This window comes from Brachionichthys hirsutus, unplaced genomic scaffold (assembly GCF_040956055.1).
Source record: "Brachionichthys hirsutus isolate HB-005 unplaced genomic scaffold, CSIRO-AGI_Bhir_v1 contig_860, whole genome shotgun sequence".
Taxonomy (NCBI): Eukaryota; Metazoa; Chordata; class Actinopteri; order Lophiiformes; family Brachionichthyidae; genus Brachionichthys; species Brachionichthys hirsutus.
Window position 1 is genome coordinate 29 of NW_027180686.1, and position 26,524 is coordinate 26,552.

At 42.4% G+C, this 26,524-nt stretch overlaps 5 protein-coding genes across 5 annotated transcripts; 1 reads left to right on the top strand and 4 right to left on the bottom strand.

Moving 5' to 3' along the window:
- Window positions 1-244: 244 nt before the first annotated feature.
- LOC137916425 (cytochrome c oxidase subunit NDUFA4-like) lies at window positions 245-2,534 on the bottom strand. The gene is made up of 4 exons (XM_068759450.1): window positions 2,369-2,534; window positions 800-888; window positions 604-664; window positions 245-404 (listed from the first exon to the last, which is right to left on the bottom strand). Exons 1-4 carry the CDS (start codon window positions 2,414-2,416, stop codon window positions 348-350), a joined length of 255 nt encoding a protein of 84 aa, XP_068615551.1. The 5' UTR covers window positions 2,417-2,534; the 3' UTR covers window positions 245-347.
- Window positions 2,535-4,370: 1,836 nt separating this feature from the next.
- LOC137916427 (protein FAM117A-like) lies at window positions 4,371-7,817 on the bottom strand. The gene is made up of 8 exons (XM_068759453.1): window positions 7,694-7,817; window positions 7,469-7,618; window positions 6,915-7,036; window positions 6,557-6,688; window positions 5,891-6,019; window positions 5,581-5,773; window positions 5,329-5,503; window positions 4,371-4,659 (listed from the first exon to the last, which is right to left on the bottom strand). Exons 1-8 carry the CDS (start codon window positions 7,815-7,817, stop codon window positions 4,371-4,373), a joined length of 1,314 nt encoding a protein of 437 aa, XP_068615554.1.
- A 3,766-nt stretch (window positions 7,818-11,583) lies between these two features.
- On the bottom strand, window positions 11,584-16,462 carry LOC137916424 (RUN domain-containing protein 3A-like). Its single transcript, XM_068759449.1, has 12 exons — window positions 16,409-16,462; window positions 16,255-16,349; window positions 14,860-14,975; window positions 14,635-14,762; window positions 14,130-14,215; window positions 13,947-14,036; window positions 13,785-13,865; window positions 13,234-13,399; window positions 12,536-12,693; window positions 12,248-12,367; window positions 11,840-11,940; window positions 11,584-11,726 (listed from the first exon to the last, which is right to left on the bottom strand). Exons 1-12 carry the CDS (start codon window positions 16,460-16,462, stop codon window positions 11,584-11,586), a joined length of 1,338 nt encoding a protein of 445 aa, XP_068615550.1.
- Window positions 16,463-18,617: 2,155 nt separating this feature from the next.
- Window positions 18,618-23,455, bottom strand: LOC137916428 (parathyroid hormone/parathyroid hormone-related peptide receptor-like). The gene is made up of 13 exons (XM_068759454.1): window positions 23,369-23,455; window positions 21,805-21,910; window positions 21,432-21,542; window positions 21,153-21,277; window positions 20,854-20,948; window positions 20,539-20,692; window positions 20,108-20,261; window positions 19,968-20,028; window positions 19,827-19,893; window positions 19,660-19,754; window positions 19,433-19,574; window positions 19,188-19,229; window positions 18,618-19,091 (listed from the first exon to the last, which is right to left on the bottom strand). The coding sequence occupies exons 1-13, from the start codon at window positions 23,432-23,434 to the stop codon at window positions 18,618-18,620; spliced, it is 1,692 nt and encodes a 563-aa protein (XP_068615555.1). The 5' UTR covers window positions 23,435-23,455.
- A 930-nt stretch (window positions 23,456-24,385) lies between these two features.
- Window positions 24,386-26,055, top strand: LOC137916426 (translational activator of cytochrome c oxidase 1-like). Its single transcript, XM_068759451.1, has 5 exons — window positions 24,386-24,711; window positions 24,798-24,904; window positions 24,990-25,117; window positions 25,425-25,587; window positions 25,673-26,055. The coding sequence occupies exons 1-5, from the start codon at window positions 24,426-24,428 to the stop codon at window positions 25,880-25,882; spliced, it is 894 nt and encodes a 297-aa protein (XP_068615552.1). The 5' UTR covers window positions 24,386-24,425; the 3' UTR covers window positions 25,883-26,055.
- The last annotated feature ends 469 nt before the right edge of the window (window positions 26,056-26,524 follow it).

The window sequence follows — 26,524 nt, forward strand, 5'->3', positions numbered from 1 at the left end:
TATAAATACATAAATGTGTCCGTGTCTGAAATCGTAAAACTCATTTTAATCAAATGTGTTTCAGCCAAAGCAAAGCTGCTATGGCCTGTGCAAATGAGAGCAGTGTTTTTTCTTAACAATTTTAATCATTTACAGCAAAAATAGACTCAGTTAATAAAATCATATGCTTGCCTGTTTTATTCATTTGTAAAAGAATGATCCCCTGCACTCTGGAAATAAAATGACAGAACAAGTGCAACACAAATAGTCTGATTCAACTTTATTTCAGCATCATATATTTGTTTAACATATGGTAAAAAGTGCAAAGTCTCCTCCCTCTGATGACTGAAGTGTGAACAAACTTTGACTTAGAAGTCAGGCCTGTCCTTCTTCAGCTTGGAGTAGTCCGTGTTAATTGAAAACATCTGAAATACACACACACACACAGTCTCAGGGATACAATGTGGACTTTGAGGCAAGATATTGCCTCAGCCACAGAAATCTTTTCCATTCAGATCTAACTAAAAAGCCATGTGAAGAAAATAAAGGAGCAAGAGTACATTTTCAAGGAGTGTCAAAAGGTTATTAGTTATTTGTGCAAACTGTTCATGCAGAGGCTCATACTTTGTATTGTTGATTGTGCTCCAGTTTGTTCCAGGGCTCAGGGTTGTTCTTACGATCCCATCTGATGGTGAAACAAAACAAAACATTTATAATGATTACTCATAAAGCTTGACACTTTGGCTGATGAGAATAAGCAAACCAAATAATATCCCTTCGTCCATCTGCATGTACTTTCTCAGCTGTGATCCAGACTTACGAGACATCAGGGTTTTTCAGCGCCAACCGACCCAGGTACAGCACGCTCATGGTTGCCCCAGCACCGATGAAGATGAACAGGGGGATGAGCTAGTGGACAAAGAAAATAGCAGCCTGAGCTAAAAGGACTGGTGTTGTGCCAATATATAATTTCCCTCTGTAATCAATAAAGTATTCTGACATCAGGGATTCTGGTTAGCAATGAGCCCCAAAGACAACCCGTGGGGTTGGTTGATTGAGTGAACGACATCATGAACAGCCCCAGCTCTGATTGAAGGGAGGGGAACCATCCCATAAGAAGACACCCACAGGTTGTGGAAGTCCATGAGGTTTTTGCTACTTATATCAAAATTGAATAAAATTTACGACACATTTTTACCTCCTGGATTGGATCCAGAATGACTTTAGGACAAAAATATATTTACGGATTCATGAATCTGTTATAAATACACATCAACACTGATTCACTTTTACTTTTCACGGCTGGTATATAAAGATACTAAGAACTATCTAGATTGGAACCTTTTGGTGATGATCCAGATCACCATGTGGACGGTGTAAATCCAATTAGGAGTGGAATGAGCTGCTCTCCTCGTGCTTTTCTATAGTTTAAAATCATTTTCAGATCAGTATCATATACAGCATAATAATAATGTCCCAGTTTAGTCATAACGATATTCTCTTATGATTATCTTTGAATTTTGTTGACCTTCTTCATAACTGTAGTGATGGCGACAATTTCACCATACATTATTTGAAGTGAGTATTTGAATTGCTGCCTCGCCTTCAGCTTAAGCCCAAAGCAATGTTCAAGTACCGGTGATGGCATGATGAAACAGAGCCTACGGTCACGACTTTCACCAACTGACAATGATGGATCATTTTACACACTGCCAATTCCAACTTAAACGAACAGCGGTCACAAATATACCCGGTGATCTATTAATACAGAGTAAAGTAAGACGTTTCACCTCGTCGCCTTCGACTAGACAAGTCACGCATACCATCATTGTGATTTGTGACCACACTGTGTACTCTACGTGCTGCAGCGTGCAGCAGACATGGCAGAAAGCAGAGGTGTCCTTCCCATCAGTTTAATCTCGACCCGCTAAACAAATTAATATCAGCTCTGTGTTGACTTTATGCCGCATGTACCGCTTATCAGCAGGTGACTTTGAGAACTGCAAGATAAAATTAATTAATAATAATATAAAAATACTTTTTTTTTTGGAAAACAACAGAATATGGGTGGAAAGGAAGGAATTTAAAATTGTAGTCTTTAATTTTCCACCTTCATCATCTATTTCATACAGAAATCCGCATCTGTAAGGAATCAGACAGCGATTAAAAACACACATAGTCAACGCGCTTTAAATATCCCAAACACTGCAATAATTACTGCACGACTAGAGAATACTATAAATACTATAAATACCAACAGACAATAATAAGGTGAGATAACGGGCGCACCGCGTCACCGCACCGCGTCCCCGCACCGCGTCCTCCGCACCGCCTTCAATGTCATCCGGTCGTCGGCGCGTCCCAGAAACGATTAACGCGGAAAACTCACGGCCGGGTGGTTCCTCAGCTGCTTGGCGACGACCCCCAACATGGACATGTCGCCGACGGACTCCGGTAAAGCGAATAGACGCGGGATGGGACACGCTCCTCTCTGCGGGGTCTCCGTGCGGGTTCACACAGGCCTGAGCGCGCAGCGAACCTCACGCCGCCTCCCGGACGTCAGCCAATCCCACGACAACAGCTGTATGCTGGGGGGGGGGGGGCGCTGGACAAAGTTTCATCATGGACCGAGGTCTTAATGGAGTCTTCATGGAACATCTTCTCCAAGAAGCAAAGGCAGGAATCCTGAATTACAGGATCGAGTATTTGCCAATCAATCAATCAATAGACTTTAAAAAAACGGATGTAAATTGGCATATGGACGGAACTCAACAATTCCTTGTTTTTAATGGGAATAAAAGGATGATCTGCAACAGATGTGTGTCAGGTAATCAATAACAGTCATATTAGATCTGAAGGATGGATAAATCAAAACTATTCTCTTTACCCTCTGATTGCACGACAGCCTAAAACCAGACCAGGGCACATTGTCCCAATGGCAGATTGAATAAATCACAAAGACAACAGTGTTGCGTCATATATTTATGTCGACAGAATACAGAACCTGAGATAACAGCATGTCCAAAGTCTCCACACCAATCCGTCCGATCCACTGGAATAATGGACGCTTATTTGGACGTTATTCCATCTTGAATATTTGACCAGAATAACTAAACTAGGATGAAAAGTTAAAACAATCCAATAACCTTTCCTTCCACATGAACACATCTCCTGTCAGAGATCAAAAACGCTGGGCTAACGTATGGAGAAAACATCCGTCACACAACCCTCTCTGGAAGTGCATAAAAATCCACTCGATACAGTATGTCGCGTCGCTCCTGCCTACATCACACCGACGGAACAAAACCAACAGGAACAGGTTGGGGTGGTGTTTTTTTTTTTTTTTTTAGCTTATGTTTCGGGTGATTGAAAAGATGTAGAAAATACATATTACTACTCTTATAATACAAAAAGTGAATATAAAAATAAAATGCAAAAAGTAGCAGTTCCATCTGTGCAAACATGTCTACCAGAGATAAAACTAGCTGAACGACAACAACAACTCGTCAGTTTGGTAGAAAAAATAATAAAAAAATACATCTGCAGGAAACAAATCTATACCACTAAAACTGGTCAGGTAGTCAAACTAGGCTGTGAATCCTAAAAAAAAATCATAAAGCATGCGTCTAAACAAAGACAGGCGTTGAGCCATCAACACACGCGCAACTTACTTTTGCAAGTAAACAACAAAAATAACCTCTCTATAATTTTTAAAGCAGGAACGCATGAGCTAAGTCTTTAGGTATTGATGCTACCCAAGTCCAACTACCGGAACCCCCCCCCCCCCCCGGTATGAAGTAATCAAAAAAGTGAATTCATGGTGGTTTCTCTTTTAAATCTGGTAAATAAAAAGTGATTTGTCATGCTTTGTACACTACCAACCGCTGCGAGGTCAAGCTAGCCAAAACATTTAATGTGTACTATAAATATATTTGAATGCATAAAAGCCAATAAATGATTCGCTCTCGGTTGCCCGAGTCTCCTGACCGTTCAGGCAGAGATGATGTGCAGGAATGGGAGCTTAAAAACCGGCTCCTACAAACAAGTCGCTGCTTCTTTGGGAAACAAATTGTGCAGCGAGTGAAGAATCACGAAGTTCTGGAGCAACACACTTGAGTTTGGTCAAAAAATATATCTATCGATTATGAAAACCAATTTTCTTTTTTTTTAAAGTCAGAATTGATGAATTTCAAAATGCCCTGAAATCCAAATGAAGTAGCTCATTAGGCATATCCACTGGATGTTTGTCTTTTCACTAGCAATCCCTTTCAACACGAGATCATTCTTACTCCGTATGGAAAAACAACCCTTCTCTAAAATAACGCAACATCTGCAAACGTCTCTAATATTTACATTCCACATTCTTCACAGTGAAGGATCTGCCGCTACGATCAGAAAGCGAGTCCCTCAGAGTTCTCTCCCATGACCGCCGTGGCGTCATTAGGATCTGCAGGAGCCGCGCAGCCGCTGGGGGACGTTGCCTGGCGAGGGCTCACACCCTGGCTCGAAGAACCGCCCGTCGGGGAGACGCTGAGGTTGCTAAGCAACAGGTCGATGGAGGGGAGCAGGGGCTTGAGGAGGCTGACGGGGCAGAAGGCCGAGATGCCATGAGGAGCGAAGTTTACCTTGTTGGGGTCTGGGCAAGAGGAGATGAGGGCTGGCTCGAGCTGGTGTAGGGAGCTGCAAAATGAGAGAAGGGGTAATGACATAAGTACGAGACACCCCTACTCATTTATTACCACCACCGCAACGATATTACAGGCAAAATTAAGACTAGGAGTCATTAACTGCAACTCCAGGTCAGATAAAAAAGGAAAATCAGCACTTTGACTCATTGAATTAATGACAGGAGTAAGAATTTGTGAGGGGTTAATAACTCCATTTGTATTTTGTTGTAAATTATCAGAAACTTAATTTCTGAAAGAAAATGTAAGCAAAACTATAGTGTAAAAAAAGCTGTTTTATATACCTCGTCACATATTTCTGATCTAAACTAAATGTCCGGTTGTGCCTAATTTGGTTTAGAAACAAAAACACTTTACTTGTATAACCACCAGAGGGCGTCCTCACTGACCTACTTTGAATTCATTCACATTATTCCAATTATAAAGGCTTCAGTCACACCACCCAAAAAATCACTTTTAAAATATCTCTCTCTAGAGAAAGAATATAATAAAAATGCTCTAATTTGTCTCGTTAAGAGTTTTAACTGATTTTATGTTCGCAGATCAAGCCTGAATTATTACAACTAATTCGCTGAATCTCCAACCTGTGGTCAGATCCCATCTGAAGCGCATCCTCAACACTAATGACTAGCGTCCGTCGGTTTGCTTAAAAAGAACAGCACACCTGGTCTCCTCACTGACTCGGACTTTTTCACAGCCCTCTGGAGGTTCCCTCTGGAAGCAGCAACTTTTGTTGGGTCCCGGGGAGGACGACATCTGCAGAGGTAGGAAGAGGTCGGCCTCATTCTGGTAGACGAAGGGAGACGGGAGGCACGACTCTGTCAAACCGTCTGTCAAACCTAAAAAGGATTCCAACGTTTATGAAAGACAGAAACATAATTACGGTACAATCGTGTTCATCTCAACTCCTGCTAACCTTGCTGTAGATCGGGAAGCGAATTCTCGGGGTTGGATGGGGAGGCGGCGATATCGATGGTAGGGGAGCTGGAGGAGGAGGAGGAGGAGGAGCAGGAAGATGAAGACTTGGGCGTGGAGGCGGGGTCGCTCTGAGATCCGCTGCTGCAGAGAGGCGGGACTGGAGCCCTGTGACCGTCTGGAACCTCGAGGAGCTGCGGAGACGGAAAACAACATCCTGTAATCCGTGTCGTCCGCGTTAGCCCTACACGCAGAGCTAGCTTAGCTTCATTTGGAAAGCCAAACAAACAATCTATCCAGGCGCTGCGCACCTTGAGCTGGGGATGTGGCGGCTGGCAGACGAACATGCCTTCCAGCTCCTGGTTGAGGCCCTCCACACTGCAGCGCAGGCGAGGGACCAGCGTGGACAAGGGAGCGTGGGGGATGGGAACGGGCTGCGTCTGGAAAAAAAAACAAGTTCAAGGGAAGTCATTAGCAGCAACTCGGAGCACATCAGAAAGCATGGTCTGTTCTCCTGAGGGGGTTTCTGCTCCCCTCTTATTGTGAAGCACTTAAAACACATTCTTTGTACAATACGGCAAGTACTGCATTAAAGTACTACATTAAGTACATTTTACTGGACAAAAAGAGGAGATCATCTCAACCGCATTTGGTACGGTTCGCCGCGAGACCCTCCTTTCGGTGCGAAACGGGCTCAGCCCAGCGGCGCCGTAAAAACGAGACGGCGAAGAGCAGCTGTGAAAAGCTGAACCGCACATTTGCTACCTAAAGCAGAAGCAGTTGGACTTCCTGTTGCTGCTGCTGCGTTTTATTTCTCGCTCCTCCTCCGATGAGCATCACCGTTCGGTTTTCACACGCGCTGCAGTTGCCTTTAAGAACTGCACGCGCGCACGCACACGCACACACACACACACACACACACACACACACACACAGGCATGAAGTCATCGGTTTGTTTATGAGCGACGCTACGGTACCGGAGTCGTTCCTAAGCTGCAGCTCCCCGGAGGATAGCCGTGCTGGCAGTCTTTATCGTGCCCCCCCGAGGCTGGAGGTCTGCTGCGCTGCTGCTGCTGCTGCTGCTGCAGGTGTTGCTTTAGCTTAGCAATCTGCAAACGAAGCAAAGCGAAAACAGAAGTTACTCGTTCAGAAGGCACAGACACAGCGAGAAGCGGAAACTTAGAAATGCCACACCCTTAGTTAAGAAAAAAGGGGGCAATGTTTAAGGGTGCGTAGCTGACACTCTTAGTGGTGAAGTTCTGAATAAAAAGGGGGGGGTTGAGAGTTCGATCACTTTTACAGGAAGCTGGCTGAACTCGACGGAGAGACATTCACCTCTCGCAGATTCTCGGCGCTGCCCCACGACGCAGACCGTTTGTGGCTGCTGCCGCCTCTCCTGCTCTGAGATTCATCGGACCACGAGTCCGGAGTCTGAGGAGGAAGGAAGCAATCGCATGAATTAAAATGTTTCAAATACAACCCCTATGTAAATATAAATACACACACACACACACACAAATACACAGTCACGTTTCAGCTTACAGAGGCTCTCTAACGATCGTTTGGAAATATAAGTCCGGGCAGTGCGAAACTCAATTCACGCATCGCATCAGGATTTCACACATACTTTAGCAAAGGTTGCTAACCTAGCGCAACCTTCGCTCTGGCCCGCAGACATGACACCACCCACACCCACAGGTGTGCAGCTAAAATGGCCTCATCAGCGCACTTTTGCAGAGCGACAACAGTTCTGGAAGAACCAGGCTCCTCCAGAATCCCGGAGTCCCAACATTTAAACCCGTTTCTGATGATGCTCCTCCGCCTCAAATCGTCCCCCCCTTTCAATAACAGTCGCACCAAAGCGAACACCCTCCATCCGGACCCGGGGCTGACCTGGGTGGATTTGTCCTTGAACGAGAGGCCGCTCTGGCCCTCCGGCTCTTTGGGCCACTGGCCCTGCAGGTACGGCCCGATGATGGCCTCCAGAGACATCGTCCGCCTCATGCCGGAGCTCAGCTGCTGGACTTTGGACTTTCCAGCTGTTGGATGCAGACAAATATTTATCTTGACGTGCAGCGACAGTGACGTCACACCTACAGGTGTCGCGCTCATACCTGACTTCCCATCTCTGCGGTGGAGTCGATGCTTGCCGGCCAGCTGATAGGGAACAGTCGCCTTCAGGGGCTGCGGACCCAACGTGGCCGCCCGGATCTGTCCGAGTCCACTCCGGCCGGACATCCTTCCAGGGGCGGACCTGGAACTCTTCGGATCCCAACTAACTGAAATTAGCTAGGGGGGGGGGGGGGCTGTGCAGACGCACTGGATGGTCGTGGCTGGCGTTTCCAGCTGCAGCCCTTCCTCCACCGGTGATGACAACTCAAAACCGTTACAAAATGCCCCCCCGGGTCGTCGGAGAAGAAGCTACTGATGTCAGAAACGCGTAATCCGGCAGAGGAGGCGATGCTAGCAGACGAAGAGCAATTATTCGGCGTTGATCACACTTTTTTTTTTCTCCCCCCCGCCCCCCTCTGTGTGTGTGTGTGTGTGTGCGTGCGAATTAGCAGCCTAGCATCAAAGTTTCTTTGTGAAGATGTTGAGCTACTTCAGCGCGTTCTCGAACAAGGAAGCGGCTCCCGTTCGCAAAAGCCCCATTAAAGACGAGCCCCGCGTCTCCGGAGGAAACACAAGCGTCCGTTCCGGAACGGTTCCTGCGCCGCGGCGTGTCCTAGCTGGCCCCTGGAAGCCACGAAGCGCTCATAGTTTCTCCTGGTCGCCGCTGTAACACAAACTCCACTCCACTCCACCACCACCACGCTGTAGTGGATCATGTAATTATATGCAGGGGGGGGGGGGCGGGACCCTGCTCTGGAGATACGCTTTGATTGGTTCAAGTCATCTAAGATTTCAATGCTATTGGGCAATCCGACATCAATCTGTCAAACTTCTGACAATTACATTTTGGTGTCACCGCCCCGCGATTAAATCTTTTTTTTTCTTTATGGCGTGTATAATTCTTTACCTTAGTGTTTTAATTCTACACTTGATGGATTTTTGTTATTCCTCTTTAGCATGTTTGTCTGTCATTGTTTGAAGACGAAAGAGATGATTTAATGAAGTCTGTCTCATCATAGAAAGATCTGATTTGACAAAAACTAATGACTTGATATTTCTTAATGGTTGCAAAAATATCAGCAGGCGTTTTACCATCCAAAAAAACACTTAAACTGTGTAAAATTACATGTTTTCATTTACAAATTTGCTCAGTTAGTACTAAAATTACAGCCTGTATTTTATCCATTACTAACTGTTAAAAATCTTGTTTTATTCCGTAATAAACACAAAGAAACCAACATAGAAAAAAATGTCACCAAACCAACATACAATATTTTCATCACTCGTGGCGTGTCCTTCCATTAGTGTCGACTGCAGCAGGAATCCTCCGTCTCATGGACTGGCATGACCTCTAGAATGTTATGGGACGGGATGAGTCTTTGAAGGAGATTTGCAGTCATCCACTCAAGCAAGCCCCACAAGGTTTGAACGGCGTTCAGGTGGAGTTTAGGTCTCGGATCTGATCGCTAATCTAGCTGGTTTCTGAGTGGACCCTCAGGAGTGGCTTTGGGTAGTGAGTGTGTATTCTGAGTGTGAACTGTGGAAGATAAATGTTGTGACTCACTGTAAAAGGGAGTGCCAGTGCTGGGCCTAGAGTAGGGGCTAGAGATAAAACGTCTTGCATATGAAGGGGCAGATGCTAGAGCAGTGGCGAGCCTCCCTCCATAACATTTACCAAAGGCCCTTCGGCTGCTGTTTGTTTAGCCCTGCGTATTTGTCTGTGTTAATGAAGGATTGTAACCTATGACCTAATGGTAGCAATTTCAAACCAAAAAGAGAGGCATGAAAACAAAAAGTGACCTCAGAGCATCATAAAAATATGATTTTTTTGTATTTAATTTTTGGATATATTTTACTGCCAAATTTAAGTCAATGCACTTTAGCTATTTAAAATAAAGTTACTTTATTCAAGTTCCATAAAAGGTTATGATGGCTCGTCCAACCTGAGGTACCAGTGTTGTACTGGAGTCCGAATAGACTGATAAGACAAAACCCCACACTTCTTATGAATGTGACCAGTACATATACACGACTGTGGGCGCACAAAATATTATTTATTTCAATGTAAGAGAGGTCAAAGTTAAAATAAATCATCTTTTTAATTAAATCAATATAATATAATCTGGGAACCATTATTATTATTATTAACATTTCATGTCAATACATTTTGTGAATCTCTGAAGCTGATAATTGTAATTTGTTTTTAGGCAGTCAGAATGGAATAAAATCATTTTTATTTTGTAGCAAACTAGGGTGCGTCCCCAAAACCCTGCAACCCCAAGAAAAACAGTCATCGCACAATAGCATTAATGTTTTTTAAAAAAAAGGCTGTTTTATTGAAATATTTTAATTACATAGCCTACCCCAACTCTCATCAAAACGGCATGAGATTTAAATAAAAAAGTAGAAAAAATAAATAAAAAATGGCAAAAACTAAATCAAATGGCACATATAAACAATACACTTTCACTGTTTCTCTCCTGCTCAGTCTACTCTATCAAGCGAGATTCAAGGAAAAAGACAATGAAAACATTCATTCTGCATAGTCACAAATGCATTTTGGATTCATGTCTTCATTTTATGTTCACATTGTACCGGCTCTGCAAACGTCTGTAGCAGGGCAGGTCTTTTATGTCACAACCTACGGTAGTTTGTTTGTTTTTTGTATCTAACCTACTGTATGATTTAACAAGGTTGAAACTGTCGTTTGCAGCTGCATCTCTTGAATTTGAAATGGTCATTGCCATAAAAATAAAAAAAATTGCTAATCTCTTAACTTTTCAGTCATGTAATGTAATCTGACAAAAGACTTTATCTCCTGTACGGTGTAAAGTGGTGCACAGTGTTCCAAATGTCATTTTACACCCAGCACCCGTGACGTTCAAGTCTTAACTTGAGTCCATCTGTGTGCCTATGGGAGTGTTGGTCTTCAAATGAGGTGCGGTCACAAGCGTTGCTGCTTTGCTATCTTGACAGAGCAGAAAGTGAATGCTCCCCTTACCAAAAAAAAAAAGAACGATTTAAATTCAATGCTGCAGTGTTATTCATGTACATTTACATTCACTTGCAACTAAAACACATTTCAGCCATTTTAGAGACTAGCACCCATATGGGCATTTCACTGCACCTGCATTTCTGATTCACTCAATTCCAACAATTGCACTCTGTGCAACTCTGAGCTTTACATAATTAGATATGAAGCCATTTCTATTTTTGCATAAATGAAAGTGTGTGTCATTTCTACTGCTCGAGGATCACAACAGGCAATGTATTTTAAAATGTTTCCTCATTAATAGTATACTATTTCAGTCGTCTCCATTCTGTCCACGACTAACGAGAATATGATTTTTTTTAAACTTATTTTTGTATCCTTTTTTTTTACTGCCAAACATAAGACAATGCACTTTAACCATTTAAAATAAAGTTGCCAGTTTCAAGTTAAGTTCACCAAAAGATTATGATGGGTCATCCAACCTGAAGTACCAGCGATGTGCTGGATTCAGAATAAGATACACAGACCGATAAGACACAGACAATTGAACAAGTACATGGGAACTGGGACTGTGGGTGCACAAACTCTAATAGTGCGATGTCAGAGAGGCGAGAGAAGAAGAGCGAAGTCGAACCAACTGTTTGCATTTGAAGAGGCGTAATCACAATTAAAGAGTGAAACTGAGGGAGGTCATCAGGCAGGACAGCAGCTATTCCTGCATCATTGTAGGACAGTCCCCAACACAAAGACTACTTTTTCACTTTAAGTTCAGCAGTGCTCAGACTATAAAGGTGAAGGGACTCGCACAAGGGCCACGAAAGAGTCATTTTTTTGCCTACCAAAAGCAGTCTTATGGTAACCATGTCTTTCGAGTGGTTGGTAGAGTGTCTTTGGCGCCCCCTAGCTGGGAGAGATGGCAGGACTATTCCCTGTGCTGATATTGACCAGGCACTCACTGGACTTGAGGCTAGCCAAAGATTTGCAGCTCGGGAGGGAGACCAAGGACCCACAGAGACCCATCATGGAGGGGGTGTAGTCTTTTTCTGGAGGGGTGGGGTACACATACACAGGGAGAGTAAATTAAACAGTCTGGGTGTTCTTATTCACGTATTATCTTAACAAAACACTGTGCTCTAGACGTGTTAAAAAAAGTCACCTGTGCACCAGGCTTCTCCATTCTGTTTCAGATGTATCCCCCGGGAGTCTGAATCCACGCTCAAGTCACCTGAGAGCAACTCTGTGCTGGGGAAACTCCTCCTGCAGATCAACAGAAGTTAAGGGTTTTTGGTCAGCATGCAGTAAAGTTGCATGCTTCCAGACAGACCTGAGAGTTTATTAATTAAAAAAGCTGATTATTTAAACTATAACAAAAAATACATTGCATGGATGAAACATCATTTAATTCTTTAGGTTATTAGAAGGCAAGCAAGCAAAAATAATGCAGTGTTCCACATGTATTATTATTTAGATATGTTAGATGTATTAAGTGTGTGCGCATGCATTCAGTAAAGCATGCTGCTTGTACACTCAAATACAGGCCAGGTAGATAGACAGGCGGTCAAACCTGCGGAACAGCTGGACGCCTTCTCGGTTGTTGTACGGCTGGACCGTCGGCCACTGGTTGATCAGAGGGATCGAAAGATTTTTGGCAAGGTGCTCGGAGTCACACGGAACCAAGCATGTCCTGAAAAACATGAGAATGCAACAAAGGACATATTCAAATCCGCCCGGTATCAACAAACCAACACCGAGGATGAACAGGCTTTATATTCAGGCAGTGAGGAGTTTTTTGCTTCCCACATTGTTCCCATACGGGTGAAACCCGAACGCTAGCCTCTCTCCACACACTCACAGTTGCTCCTGAAGCTCCAAGACGATGGCCTCGAGTTCTTTCTTCTCCTGCAGGCTGTGACTCTGGAGTTCCTCCAGTCGGGCCTTCAGCCTCTTGTTTTCCGTTTCGGCATTTTTCAGCTGGGACTCACGCAGGCGTACAAGCTCCTCCAGGTAACCCTGACAACGCACACTAAATGACTTACACCATCCTTCCTCGGATACTCTCATCATTCAGCGTCCATCTATGATACTTTGGCATACTGAATATATTATTTTGGGATTTTCCGATTTAGGGTATAGATTTAAGACAAAGTTCATTCATCATATAAGCCTCCAAAAGCAATAGCTTTTTAAAGTGAAGCCTCCCCAATGATTCATTTAAAATGGATCTATAGACTTTTTCAGAAATAAACTTTTCTTCTTCCAGAGAAAACGCATGAAAAGATTGTTATCACGTATTTGTTGATTTAATAAAATACGACAGGCCACAGCCTGTTAGCGTAAAATAAAAAACAAGATAAACATAGCTTTGTGTTTATAGACCTAGAACTCCAGCTGTTTTCCATGTTTATAGTCTTTTTGCAAAGCTATGCTAACCACCTTCTGGCTATAAATGTTTTTAACTCCATTAAATTCAAAATTTGTGTTAAACTTGTCAGAAAGTCAATCCGGCCTTTTCCCAAAATATTGCACCACTGCAAAAAGATGGCGGCGCACCTTCTGAGCATTGACTATCTTGAATCTCTGCTCCATCTTGCGGCACTTTGTGCTCCAGCTCTCCTCGTCGGAGACCAAGGGAACGTAGGGGTGCTCAGGGACGCTGTCGCCGCTTGTGCTGCTGTCGACACTCTGCCGATCGTCGTCATCGCTCAAGTAATCATAGCTGCAATGGAAGAAGACAAATTGTTGCTTTTTCAGTACCCAGCATTGCGATTCACATGATTGTGCTGTGCATAGTTGTTTTCTGTGTTCTGTGTTTATTCTCAGAGAGAGAGAGAAACACGGTTTTTCGATTTTGCTGCTATGCATATGAAAGATTTATAGGATAATTGACAATAAAGGAATCTTGAATAAGTGACTAAAAAGACTTCAACTCAATAGTAATTTACAGTAGTTTCTATTTGTAAATGATATACAGCATACAGTACATCAACACGCACACGCACACACATTTTTGTCTGCAACCTCACTCAGGTGAAAAATAGGGACATGGCGATGTTCAACTGAGCAATACCAAAGAGAGAGACATAAAATAAGTCCTAAATTACCTTTGTGTGAATTTCAAGTATGGGGTGTAGTCAATCACAGCAGGAGATTTCCCATCCAATGCCTCTCCTTTCAGACAAAAACTATGGACGAGAAGCCACATGACGCGTGAGTTAATACGCACCCATCCATCCAAAGTGTCTCAACATGATGCTCCTCCTCACCTGAAATCTATGGCTCCGAGGCCTAGAAGCATCCCGGTCAGGACCGTGGCTTCCTCCCTCAGCACTATGGCTCCTTCTGCGTAGAACCTCCTAAAGCACAGAGAAAAATACAACCAGATTGAGCGCACGGTACCCGCAGGGCTGGATGATACTGTACTGTATGTGACATGTGGGGACTCTAACTTGGTTGTTCTGCTGTCCCTCAGAGCCGTGGCGATGTATTCAGACAGCCTCTTCTCCATCAGGGCAATTCTCATCCAGGCTCGCCCCTGAAGGAAAGAGCAGAGCTTCAGTTATCTCAGTATATAGTATATACAGACCGACAATCAAATGAGAACACTGCATACTCAGATGGAAATACTTATTTCTGATTAAAAACATTAACTTTGTAGCCAATAACCTTCATTATTGATAACATGGAGAGTTGCCTTCAATTGCGATGATCAATTAGAGAGACCAGTCCAATAAAGGCAGTGAAAATAAATATCAGAATCAGAATCAGAATACTTTAATAATCCCATAGGGAAATTATAAAGGAGCCACCAAGTAGAGGAATAAAGGTCATGAAATTAAAGATCTGAAATTCAAGTCAGTGGATATCAGATGTTTTCCGTTTGGCCTTTCTGAAATAAAAGTCTTCCCTCAGGTGAGTATCGGGACGATTGCTGTGTTTGTGGACCAGGCTTGCCTTGGCTCGTGAGGTGCTGATGTTTTCCATGCCCTCGATGCTGCTGATGCAGCTGTTGGGGACTTTAGCACAGGCAAGACGAATGTAGTCCCAGTAACTCCTCTGACCATCAAACCAGCTCCCAGAGCCTAAAAAACAGTGACATTATGATGACAAAATAGCGATTCTCTTTTTGTTTTGTTTACAAACCAGCTTTGTTCATTTCCCACGCAGTCGGACGTTTACCTTTAAAACGATGGCTGAGGATGTGTTCAAGAATGGCCGCAAAGTTGATGAACTCCTCAGACGAATCATCGATGGGCTCTGCCGTGTATTTCTCTAACAGCGTTTTAACCGAAAACCTGAGCGTGGAGACGAGACGGGGAAGTTTTAAACAGTAATAAAGTCACCGAGGGAACAGATCAGATTCATGGATGACTGATTAGTTTGTTTCAGTTTGGAACCATCGTGATGAAGAAAACCAACACACACTGCTAACATCATAAATTAAATCCGACATGAATGATAATACGACTGATCAATGAGGAAATAAATCATACATATAAATAATAACTATATTTCCTAGAATAAAACCTGACAGATGCTATTAGTCCAGGCCTTAAAAGGGACACACAGACCGAACAATCCCGTCTAGACATGACATCTGCAGCGATGAGAGAATATTCTCTTATATTGTTTGTTTTGTTTGTTGCCGATTCCCAGAATTGACCTTCAATGGCTGAATATTTACAGTTTTTATTAAAGCACATAGGAGGACTCTAATCACACCACAGATCATTGAGGCCAGTGATTTCACCACCCATTGTTCCAAAGGCAACAATGTTCCATTCAGCTGCTCTGACTGTAGCGAGATGCTGGACAATAAATGGCTGCCTATCCTCAAAAGGCGCCTACCCCCCCCCCCCCCCCCATGTTTTATCTGCATTACAGATGAGACATTGGCCAGAAACAATTGCCATGCAGATGTCCGAATGAGTGTGTGTGGTGTTTGTCTGACAGGTGGTCTACTTTAGAGTCCAACGTGACTTTGCATGCATGCGTAGAGCAGACTCCTTTGCTGTTGCATCCTTTTAAAAAACAAGATAAAAGACACAAATCATGACAAAATAAAAGGTAAATGTAAAAAGCGTAAAACTACAAAAAGAAGTTTTTTTTTTTTTTTTTTATGTTATATTTTATTCAACCTTGTTAGAACTTTGGCTCATGCTTTGTTCGGCAAAGGGCGTTAAAGTGCACGTCTCCATCCGGATACTGTCTGATCAGGACTTGATGCAGGTCTCCCTGTTACCACGGTCCCTTGGGTGCCAGCTCTGCATGCTTGCCCTATTAAGGTTGTCGTCATAGCAACCAGGCCATCAGTGGGGTGACAATAAATCACTCTGACAAAGATGACACTGCTAAACTCACACAGAGAAACCAGTTTGCCTGCGGAAAGCCCTGCCCTGTATTCAGAGGTTATTATGGGTGTGACGTGAGGGCGCATGTTAGAATGTTTTATGAGCGTTCCTTCTCTGGCGGTTAGAATAAAACAGGACCAATTATGCGTTAACACACAAATAACAAGTAAACACGCAGCTTTACTCTCGTTAAATCTTTATTTAAATCAAGCAATAAACCGACCTGCAAACGGTGATGAGGTTTTGTCGCTCCGCCGCAACGTTCCGAGCCGACGCTAATTTCGAGGCGTCGTCCATCGCCGCTCGAACACAGCCGGACTCCACGCAGGAGGGGGCAGCCTGACATCAAAGGAGAGGGACCCCTCCCTGCAGCCCACCGGCCCTCCTCGGGATGCTTGCCCGGCCGGATCAGAGCCGCTGCACGCCGGCATCAATCATTTGTCTTCCAGCAGAAGTGCAGCGTGTCGGATGCGTTTTTAAAATGACTCCTACAAACAGAGATGATCTACAGCTGTGCCATTTCCCGTCCTCCTCCTGTCTCCTCTCCCCTCCTCCTTTTTTTTGACGCTATCATGACGTCACTGGACCAGCCCTCCAGAATGTATGACGAATCACCTCCGTGACTTTAGCGGTCGTCACGTTTCACAATTTACTGTTGGTTTTCTGACTAAGTCAGTTCAATAAAATGTTTACAGCCCTGATTAAAAAAAAATACAGTAAATTACACACTAATCATTTTCACAATTTTAATTTTTTAGATATTGAAAAACGGCTTCAGATTTACTGACCCGCTGATGATGAGGTCATTACGATGAGATAAACACATGCACGTGCATTTTATTATTAGTCTCATTACACGTTCCATTATTTGAACTTCTTTTGAAATCTATTGATCTTTGAACTTGTAATAATTACGCTGTTTCATGTTAATTATTCATTCTTGGTTGACAACAGCCTTTAGAATTACGGTTAGAGATCAATAATGGTGATCTCATCAACCCTGCTGTCATCATGCTGCATGGATCATTTTTGCTCTTGTGATTTCCGATCAGCATCCTCTCAACTCGTCTCTCTCCATCCCTTTGTTCTGCTCCTCCCACTACCAGAAAAGATCTTCTCTCTTCTGATCATGTATCTGGATTCTGAACTCTAAAGCATCATCAAATTATTGCATTCCGGTCGGCAATATTTTGCTTTCTCATAAACTGACAGTTGAGATATAATCACTCATGCATGTATAGCTGTGTCTAATACTCCATCCCATGAGGAGGATATTTATGCAGTAGTGAATGTCTTTAAATTAAATTCAAAAGTAAGCACGTGTGATATGCAAAGACAATAATGTCTCACATTATGGAAAAAGTCTTATCATCTATATGTTATTATTTCAGATTTTATTGGACATTTTATTAGTTTTTATTTACAATTTATGGCCTAAAAGTTCATAAATCCCAAATTTGTTGTTTTAGTCCTTTTGGGATTATTAACACAATACTAATTATAACACAAGTAACAAACTAATAGAATGCCTTGCAGTTCCACAATAATGCACTATATATACACTTCACATTTAAAAAAATAAAAATAAAAATTGTGGCTGGTGTATTTCATCATTTTTTACTTATTTATTAATCTATTGTCTCTGGTAGATTCCAATGTAATTTTAAACTACGATAAGTGACTCTATTTCTACCATGTTTTGATTTAGTCTATTTCTGCCTATAAATATTTTATGCCTTTGTCCTTTACCACTCATAGAGGAGATGTCCATGAGCAGCTCTGGTGCTTCTTGCTTTAAGATGAGGCTTTTAGGAATTGTGTGAAATTCTGGACAGCGTTGTAAAGGAATTTAGGTCACACACAGGAAGGGTCTGGGGTTTGGCCTCTGATGTTTAGAAGGTTTGTGCATCTGCCCTAAGGCTCCTGTCAGACTGATAAATAGGGCTAAGAAGCCAAAAGGCAACACACAAAATGTGGACAGAGGAATCCAGCCAGTGTAGACGTTCTGTCTGGAAATTACTGGCTGTTAATAACAAAAAATGCAGTTATCTTAATGCATATCATGTAAGTTTTTGAGGAAAAGTAAGCAACTTGAGGTGGGGTCAGTCTGTCTGGCCTGGAAAATCCAACACAGACAAAACACAAAGGATCGAGGAAACCATCCTTTGAAACATCCACATCTATCTTTTCTAAATTCCCTTTACCCTCGCGTCTACACAGATATTTAGCTTCTGTTCACTTTTACTTTAGCATTAAGAGAAAACAGAAAAAATAAGTACAATGCACAGGCATAGCCAAAGATTAAATAAATACACATGACATTCATAAGGAAATTGCTTAAAGATGGAAAAAGTTGACACAACAGGACACGCAACCCGACATAGTCCACATATTATTATGACGATGTCTATAGTCCAGATCTGATATTTCATCATGAGAAAAGGCCTTCAGTGTCATTTTATGATAGCGTATTTGATTTCTCTTATAACATGTCAAAGCAAACAGGCAGAAATGTCTAGCTTGGTAAGTTGCCAGTTTTGTGTTTGCAAATGCAAATTGAAAATGGAGGTTTATATGATAACATCATCACAAGCTGGTCTCCAGCTCTTTCAGAGATACGGAGCTGTTCGTATCTAATGCTCCAGGGCTTCTGTTTAGAGATACTCCCTGACATTTTTGGTCACGACTTCCTTTGCTGACTTTGACATGCCTGGCAAAAACTCCATGCTCTTTCCTCTCAATCTTCTGCACAACCTGCTCCTGTTGGGAGGCGCAGTCCTCAGAATCTCCTGGCATGTATCCCGGGAGGCTGGCTGGAGGGTGGGGAGAGTTTTGCTGTGGCAGCTTGACCCCTGGCCCTCCACTCGTAGGGCCCACTGCACCTCCAGTGAAGGGTCTGGCATTGGTAGCAGACGAGCTGACACTGTGGGTGTTGGTGTGTGACATCATGCCGCCGTAGTAGCAGCTGCCCCCACCACCGCTGCTGGTCATTCTGGCTTTGTGTTTGAAATCCTGCGTGAGGCTACGTCTTAACCATGCCTTCTTCACCTCCGCCTGCACCTGAGAACAGGAAGAAAGTTATGGTTCTCTTTTTTTAAATGAAAAGACGAAGTGAATTTGTGTGACTTCAATCAAACTGAATTGTAGCTTCATTACCTCCCCATTGCAGAAACAGTAGATAAATGCCACAAAGAAGCCCTGAAAGATGATATTGACATTTTGCACCACATTAATGTGTGTAAATAATAAATGTTAAAAAAGCGTTTTGTTACCTAAAATAATTGAGGTAATTCTTCAACATTCAACAAAATAGGTGTTTGCTTGTTTTAGCTCCAGCAACTCCCATGACAATGCAGAGAAGCGGAAGAAAATGGATGCATGAGCTCGTGCTACATTCTGACCTGGGATGAATTGAAGAACATTTCATAGTGCATTTGCACCTGCCACAGAAGCCCAGTGACCTCAGTGTAGGGAAGAGCCATGAACACCATGTAATGAACTCCAAACAAGGGCATGAGGACTAATGTGGACTTTAGAAGTTTCCTGCAAATTCACAGAATAAACATTCACGCAGCAAATGAATGCTCAACTGTCTGAGCCAATTATGAGGTGGTAAATAGACAAGTACCTGTATTGCTGCCGAGGGTCCAATTTACCAGTGTTTGTTTCCCACAGCTTAGATGCCAGCACACGTATTATGTTGACAAAAAGGAGGAAATTCACCTGCAGGGGCAGAGGTGTACAGCAAAAACGCTCAAGTGTCAAATATAAGTTAACAGTGTAAAGTCTTCTTACAACAATGGCTGCCAAAATGGGGACTTGATAGATCCACTTCAGGTTTCCTGCACTGATGTCCCAGCATCTGGCCACAGGAATGGAAAAGTTGAAGAGGGCACTATGTATGTATTAAATGAGCAAATGCAGCACAGGACTCACTGTGTGTCCGCCAACGACGCCCGTGCGCTGACCCAAATGGACACAAACACAGCTGGAACACCTACGATCATTTGAGAGAACGGTAAGGAGATCAGCCACCGTTTGCCCCATAAGTGATGAGTGTATGGTACGATTCTTACCCCAGCCAATGATGATAAGAGCGCAGAGGTAGTTCTTGTCAGAGAGGAAGGCCATGAAGATGAGGCTATGTAAGTACAAGCCCTCCACCAGGATCCAGTAATGATTGGTCGCCAGGAAATAAAGGAAAACTGTAACAGCGACTTTACATCCGGCCTGAGGCAAAAGGTGCAATAGCATTCAAACAGGTCCTACAAGACCATATAGTGCATAAAAAATACAATAATATAGTATAATTAGGGATTTATATTTTGTTCTATATTAATTTGCTTGATTTTTGTAAAGATTTTACACATTAATCTTACATTGCTCCATTTTTTATTTTATTGTATCTGATATTGAGCTCCTTTTTGGCAAGAATACAATGGGCGACATTAAGTTTAGAAAAGAAACAATGGGTAAATGGTAATAAAGGTAACAATATAAAGTTTACCATATGGGGCTTCAGTACACTGAAATCTGTCTTTGCATTGTGGTCATCAGACATGGCGTTGAGAACAGCATCCTTCACGAAAATACTGACAGCCCGACATATGAAGGAGGTGAAGAGGTGAATGTGGATGTAATTACGTGTGCAGTGGAGACGCCTTAATAGGACAGACAGAGAAAAATATGTTAGACTTTAAGAAAATTCACATCCTATCTTGGTGCAAATTACATTCCTTCCTTTTTTCTAGTTTATGAATCGACTGTTAATCTGCTCTTCACATCTTTCATCTGAATATGAATGAGGTTTTCTCTTTCTTACTTGAAGTAGCTGAGGATGGAGACAGCCGCCAGCAGCGATGCCAGAGAAACTGAGTAGCCAACGGTGTACATGAGATGAAGTCTCTCAAACACCTTCTGGAGCAAAACAAAAACATACGTAGGGTGCACAGATCCAATAGACAGAGCATATTTATAGATCATCTTTATAATAATGTATGAAATATAAGGTATATACAGTATATAGAGCATATTGCACACTGATGTGTCTTTTAATGCAAAGATCCACGTAGTACTACACAGCAGTGCAGACATCAAGACAGTCAAACCCAATCTATGCACCTCCTCTTGGCTCCTGTGGTTGGAGATCAAGAAGGTGGTGCACTCTGTGTAGTTAGCCCAGGTACGGTTGATACTGAGGACCTGCTCCCAGTTCCCCGATGCATCACACTGGCGGTGGGCTCGCCCTAAATCGCAGAGCACACTCCCAAGTTTATCATATGCGACGCGGGAGCAACAGCACAGAAGTTGGTATAGCATGTTCCATTTCTCTCTCAGGTTTCAGGACCTATCAGGACAAAGATAAAAACAACACTGGTGCATATTAGTGTCCCTTCCTACCTCTGTGGTTGAAGTCATAGATGTACCCTGGACACATCACAGAAACCAGCTGACCCGCTCGGCTCTGCGGCCAGCAGATGATCCCATCCCACTCCGGGAGGCAGTCACCTTCTGCACAAAGTGTGGGAAACATCTCGATTCATACCGAAGCTGCATCTGATTACATTTCTTTGAAAAGGCTAATGAAGCAATTTATCAGTTTTAATGAAATATTCCACACAATTGTGTGCACTCAACTCCTCCACTGTAATTACAGAGATAACCAGATGCAGGATATTGGCCTAGTGTTGCATAATGTATGACTGATTGTCTGATTGTATATTTAATAGTGCTTTACTGTGACCCTACATTTACCAAGCAGCAGAACACAAACCTTCAACAAGGGTAATCTGTGCCTGGATCTTCTTTTCACACTTGACATGAGCGCCGATCAGGACGTAGATCTGCTCATCTCGTGTAATGACATCATCGGCGTCTATCTTTGGCAAGTGGATCAAAAAAATGAGATGTGAAATCAAGATAAGAAGGCAATAGATGCAATAAAATGCTAAATTTGGCATACAAGCGTTAAACACATCTTACTGTGTATGTCATAGAAAGGGAAAAGTACGAATAATATGAGAATGTCAGAATAATATAAATGATATTAATTTTGCTGGACATTTTATGGATTTTAACTACATAATGACGGAACATTTTAACATTGTTGATCAGTAATCCAAAATCTTGTGATGTAGTTTAAGAGTTATGATGCATTCCAGCCATTTATAAACAAAATAAAAGGACCTACCTAAATGTAAAATGGATTTCAAAAGACTCTATCCCTTGTAGAAATCTAATCAAGACAAAATCGGTTGAATTATATATTTTTGAAATTTCTCCACAACCAAAAGCAACTTTCAAGTCAACCACAGAGATCAAGATTTTCATGATAGAAGTTAATTTGATTTGATGTGCCTGATTAACTGATCTGTCAACCCCAAAAACTCCCTGGGGTTAAATCTGATATGCTGCCTCCAGGTGTTGTGAAATAGTTGTGTGAGGGTGTAGTATGTGATGATCCCTCGCCAAACCCCTTTTTCTCCAGCGTTGGAGCTGCCATTGTCCTCTCAACCTCAGCCACGCTGCTAAGAACTAGTCTACACAAGTGCCTTTGTGTTCCGAGGTACATTTCGCAACAGAGCAGCAGAAATTTATATAATTATTATTAGAAAGTTTATTATGAATTATTATAGAAAGTTATATAATTATTTGGACATATTTTTGCAAGCAATTTAGCAAACTGACTTTTCTGTTGGTTCTATTTTTTTTCTTTACAAAGGTTTGTACAAAGATAATTGAGTGATATTTAAGCTGCCTTTTAAAAGTTTGATTTCAATTCGTTCTACAATTTGGAAATACAATAAACATAAATGTAAAAAAAAGCACTGCACCTCAATCATCTGACAGTCAGTCTCCCTATTTGACGAGTATGTTCACCAAAGTGTAACATAAATCTATGTGCAGAAATGAAACAATCAAAGAAGTGACAGATACGTGAACCTTTTCTGGCCCTAAGTGCAGCAGAATGGAGCTAGTATTTCTGACGTAGTGTCATCCATTACATTATAGTGCAAGATATGATGCTACTGTGTGAAAAGTTTAAATTTAGAGCATGAAAACGTTTACGACTGGACTGGACCTTATTAGGTCGTTGGTTTCCCAATATCACAGACAAATCATTCTAATGATTCCAATGAAATTTACTAAAGAAAAGGTTTAAAAAAATCATAAAAATTGCTCAAGTAAAAATGATTAAAATATTAATTATTTTGTCGACAGAATGAGGAATATTTTTGATAAATTGATAAAAATGTTAATGAAATTATTACTTGTTATGTTATAAACAATTCAACTGATGACGTAATTGTGAAGATGTTTAGGATTAGTATACTTACCAGTGCAGTCGCTATTATTACACCGTTGAAAAAAGCCATGCAACCAATTCCTTTTACAAGCAGCATGATGTATTTCCAACTGCCGATCAAAACAGGATGTGTAAATCAGATCATCTTGTCCTCCTCACTGAAGGAAACTGCATCCCAGAATTAAGAACTATTCGTCTGTGGTGTCCCATCAGTACTCCTTGTATTTTAAAATGATTATTTTTGTTTTAGTAGTCAGTTTGCTGCTTAGATTGTCTGGAACTTTGACATCCCTTTTATAAACACCTCCTTTCTGCAGTTCTTCCATGTGGCTGATTGGACATCCCTGATCATGTTTGAGGGACGAGTCACTAACGTGAGTGTGCAGTGTGAGAAGGTTTCTGAAAGGGAGAGAGAGAAAGGAGAGCATTGTGGAAGGAATCTCCTCCTTCTAGAGTCCTTTGGACTGTTGCGTATCAGAAATGGGTTGGTGTGTGGCTTCCACCTCAGTTAACTCTTTGTGCTCCTCAGCCCTGTTGTCTTTTTTAACATATTCTGTTATATATATATATTCTATAAATACATATCCTATTTTGTTTTTCATCCACTATATCAAATTGCAAACTATTATATTCCATCCATCCATTTTCTTGTAGATGAGACGACCACATTCTCTCTATCTGCCTTACAGGTGTTGCTGGAGCCTATCCAAGCTGACTACGGGCAAACATGAACATGAACAAACGCATAAAAACGCATATAAATATATACTATAATCTATAACAACAGCAAAATTATTCAACCACCATTGCATGTGTACTGTGTATTGCTGTTTAAAATCATTAGATCCAACAAGAACAAAATAAAATATCTAAATGCAAAAAAATAAATAACTGCTTGCCAAAGATATTGCAAAACAGAATTAATTTTCAATTAACTTACCTGGTTAAATAAAGCTTGAATAAAATCAAATAATCACTTCGAACAGTAGCTTGACTGACATTTATTTTGAAAAGCCAATTCCTGACGTCATTGCAAACCAGGAAGTAAGAGCGCCTCTCAAAAGGCTCGTTCCGTGTGGCTAAAGGGCATGGTGTGGCGGACGGCGCTGAGGATTCTCCCCACCCCATGCCCCCGGTCTCTGGCGGCGAGACTAGGAAGACTCCTGGCCTCGGCCGGGCCCTCCCATCCGCCGGCTTCGTGCGCGCCGTCCGCGCCGTGGAAGTCCCCTCCTGCCCGGCCGCTGCAGCTCTGCTCCGCCCGATGTGCCGGACACAATAAGTGGTCAAAAGTGAAGCACGTCAAGGGTTCTAAAGACGAGGCGAGGAGCAAGACATTCGCGAGGCTCGCCGTGAAGATAAAGATGGCCGTTAAAGGTGACTCGAGGAAAGGCGATTCATTTTACAGTAGATTAGATTCCTTGTCCGCCCATGGCCAATGCTAATTGTCTCTTCGTCTGCAGAGGGGGGGTCCAACCCAGACTTGAATGGAAATTTAGCCCAGATACTGGAGCAATGCAGAGCAAACCACATGCCCAAATTGTCCATAGAGAATACCATCAAGAAAGCTGTAAGTTTAGAGAACTTAAATGAAGATCGGCCCATTGGAACATAAGCTTGTCCGATTCTCTCTTTGTCTGTTCTCTGTACGAAAGACCAAACCGTTGTCCCAACAAATGTTCGAAGCCCGGGGGCCTGGGGGATGTCTGCTCATCATAGAGGTGTTGACTGACAACATCTCACTCTGCCACCACGAGATTAAACATCTACTGGCCAAGAATGGGTGAGGACTGGCTTCCTTTAACTCGCCTCTGTTATGACTGAAAGTATTCGCTCGGAAAATCATTGAATTTAGGCGTTCCGGTCACTTCCATGGCCACATATGCATTAAATCAAGCACCCTGTCATGCATTTCTAATTTAAGGGTTTCATTGAATAATAGTAATAATTTTAAAAAAAAGTAAATACGCAATGCTGCATTGCCATTTTTGAAAGTGATAAATAAGTAAACTCCTGTAAAAGTTCCCAGTAAAGCTACACGTGTGATTTGATGTCTACACCCAGAAATCTGAATCTCTATTCATCCACAGAGCGATGCTGTCAGAGGGAGCGCGCCGCTCCTTCAGTCAGAGGGGGGTGGTGGCGGTGCCGGCGCGAAACGTCTCAATGGAGCGGGCTTTGGAGCTGGCCATTGAGGTCGGGGCCGAAGATGTCAAGGAGGCTGAGGATGAGGAGGGGCGGCCAGTCCTGCAGGTCGGTTTGATCTTTTTTGAAGACTATAATGAATAGCACGGTTCAGCCCTGCCACTAATAATCTCATCTGGCTCTCTTCCCTCAGTTCATTTCTGACATGAGGAACACGAGGAAGGTTGGGGCTTCGCTGGAGGATTTGGGGATGCAGATAACGTCTTCTGGGTTGGAGCTCTTTCCCCAAACCCTCATATCTTTGAACCAGGCTCATCTGGATGCTGCGTCAGCGCTAATAGAAGCGCTCAATGACAGTCCAGATACAGTTCGAGTATGGGACAACATCCAGGCAGACAGCTGAGTCTGTCTCCTGGATGCTTGGTGGACAATAAGTATACTGAATGTGGAGTATTTGATTTTTGCAAACAGTGTTTGTCAATGAATACATATAATTATGGAACTGAATGGGGGTGGGGGTATATTGTTTTTGTGAAGATGTAAATCCAACCATCCAATAAACAAATGTGTCAATAACCCCGCTCGGCATGTCTTTCATGAATCTGAATCATTATTTGGGTCTGATCTGGATCTTCCACTAAAAGACCAATTTTCTTAACAATAAAATGACATCGCTTTTTCTGTCATAACCCAGAGGTTTCAGAATCAAGCATGTCTTAAATGTAGATTTAAAGACAGAAACTTCCCCCTTCAGTGGAAAAACTGAGAAACACTTGTGTCTGTTTTCATAAATGTCCACAAACAACTTTGAAAACTATTTTATGAAATACTTATTTTTTTTAAGCAGATTATTGATGGATATAGCTGAAGGCCATTTTGAGCCAGTCGCATCAAAGGTCATAGCAATGATACATTACTGTCAATATTATCCCACATAACAGTATGCATGCGGTGAGTGAGTGATCTACCTGTTACATCAGTGAACTAGATTTTAGCCCAAAGCTAAAAAGCCAAGCTGCATACTTTGAAACTGTGAGCTGATGCT

Coding starts and splice junctions, on each gene's coding strand:
- LOC137916425 (XM_068759450.1), bottom strand. CDS start 2,416: ATGTCCATGTTGGGGGTCGTCGCCAAGCAGCTGAGGAACCACCCGGCC. Junction 665..799: donor CTGAAAAACCCTGATGTCTC/GTAAGTCTGGAT, acceptor TTTCACCATCAG/ATGGGATCGTAAGAACAACC. Junction 405..603: donor AGCACAATCAACAATACAAA/GTATGAGCCTCT, acceptor TGTGTATTTCAG/ATGTTTTCAATTAACACGGA.
- LOC137916426 (XM_068759451.1), top strand. CDS start 24,426: ATGGTGTGGCGGACGGCGCTGAGGATTCTCCCCACCCCATGCCCCCGG. Junction 25,118..25,424: donor CATCTACTGGCCAAGAATGG/GTGAGGACTGGC, acceptor ATTCATCCACAG/AGCGATGCTGTCAGAGGGAG. Junction 25,588..25,672: donor AGGGGCGGCCAGTCCTGCAG/GTCGGTTTGATC, acceptor CTCTTCCCTCAG/TTCATTTCTGACATGAGGAA.
- LOC137916427 (XM_068759453.1), bottom strand. CDS start 7,817: ATGTCCGGCCGGAGTGGACTCGGACAGATCCGGGCGGCCACGTTGGGT. Junction 5,504..5,580: donor GCTTCCCGATCTACAGCAAG/GTTAGCAGGAGT, acceptor AATCCTTTTTAG/GTTTGACAGACGGTTTGACA. Junction 4,660..5,328: donor CGAGTCAGTGAGGAGACCAG/GTGTGCTGTTCT, acceptor CTCATTTTGCAG/CTCCCTACACCAGCTCGAGC.
- LOC137916428 (XM_068759454.1), bottom strand. CDS start 23,434: ATGCTGCTTGTAAAAGGAATTGGTTGCATGGCTTTTTTCAACGGTGTA. Junction 21,278..21,431: donor CTATGACTTCAACCACAGAG/GTAGGAAGGGAC, acceptor TCTGCGATTTAG/GGCGAGCCCACCGCCAGTGT. Junction 20,949..21,152: donor ACCACAGGAGCCAAGAGGAG/GTGCATAGATTG, acceptor GTTTTGCTCCAG/AAGGTGTTTGAGAGACTTCA.
- LOC137916424 (XM_068759449.1), bottom strand. CDS start 16,462: ATGCCGGCGTGCAGCGGCTCTGATCCGGCCGGGCAAGCATCCCGAGGA. Junction 14,976..16,254: donor AACCTCATCACCGTTTGCAG/GTCGGTTTATTG, acceptor CTCCACGCTCAG/GTTTTCGGTTAAAACGCTGT. Junction 13,400..13,784: donor TACTTGAAATTCACACAAAG/GTAATTTAGGAC, acceptor CTTCCATTGCAG/CTATGATTACTTGAGCGATG.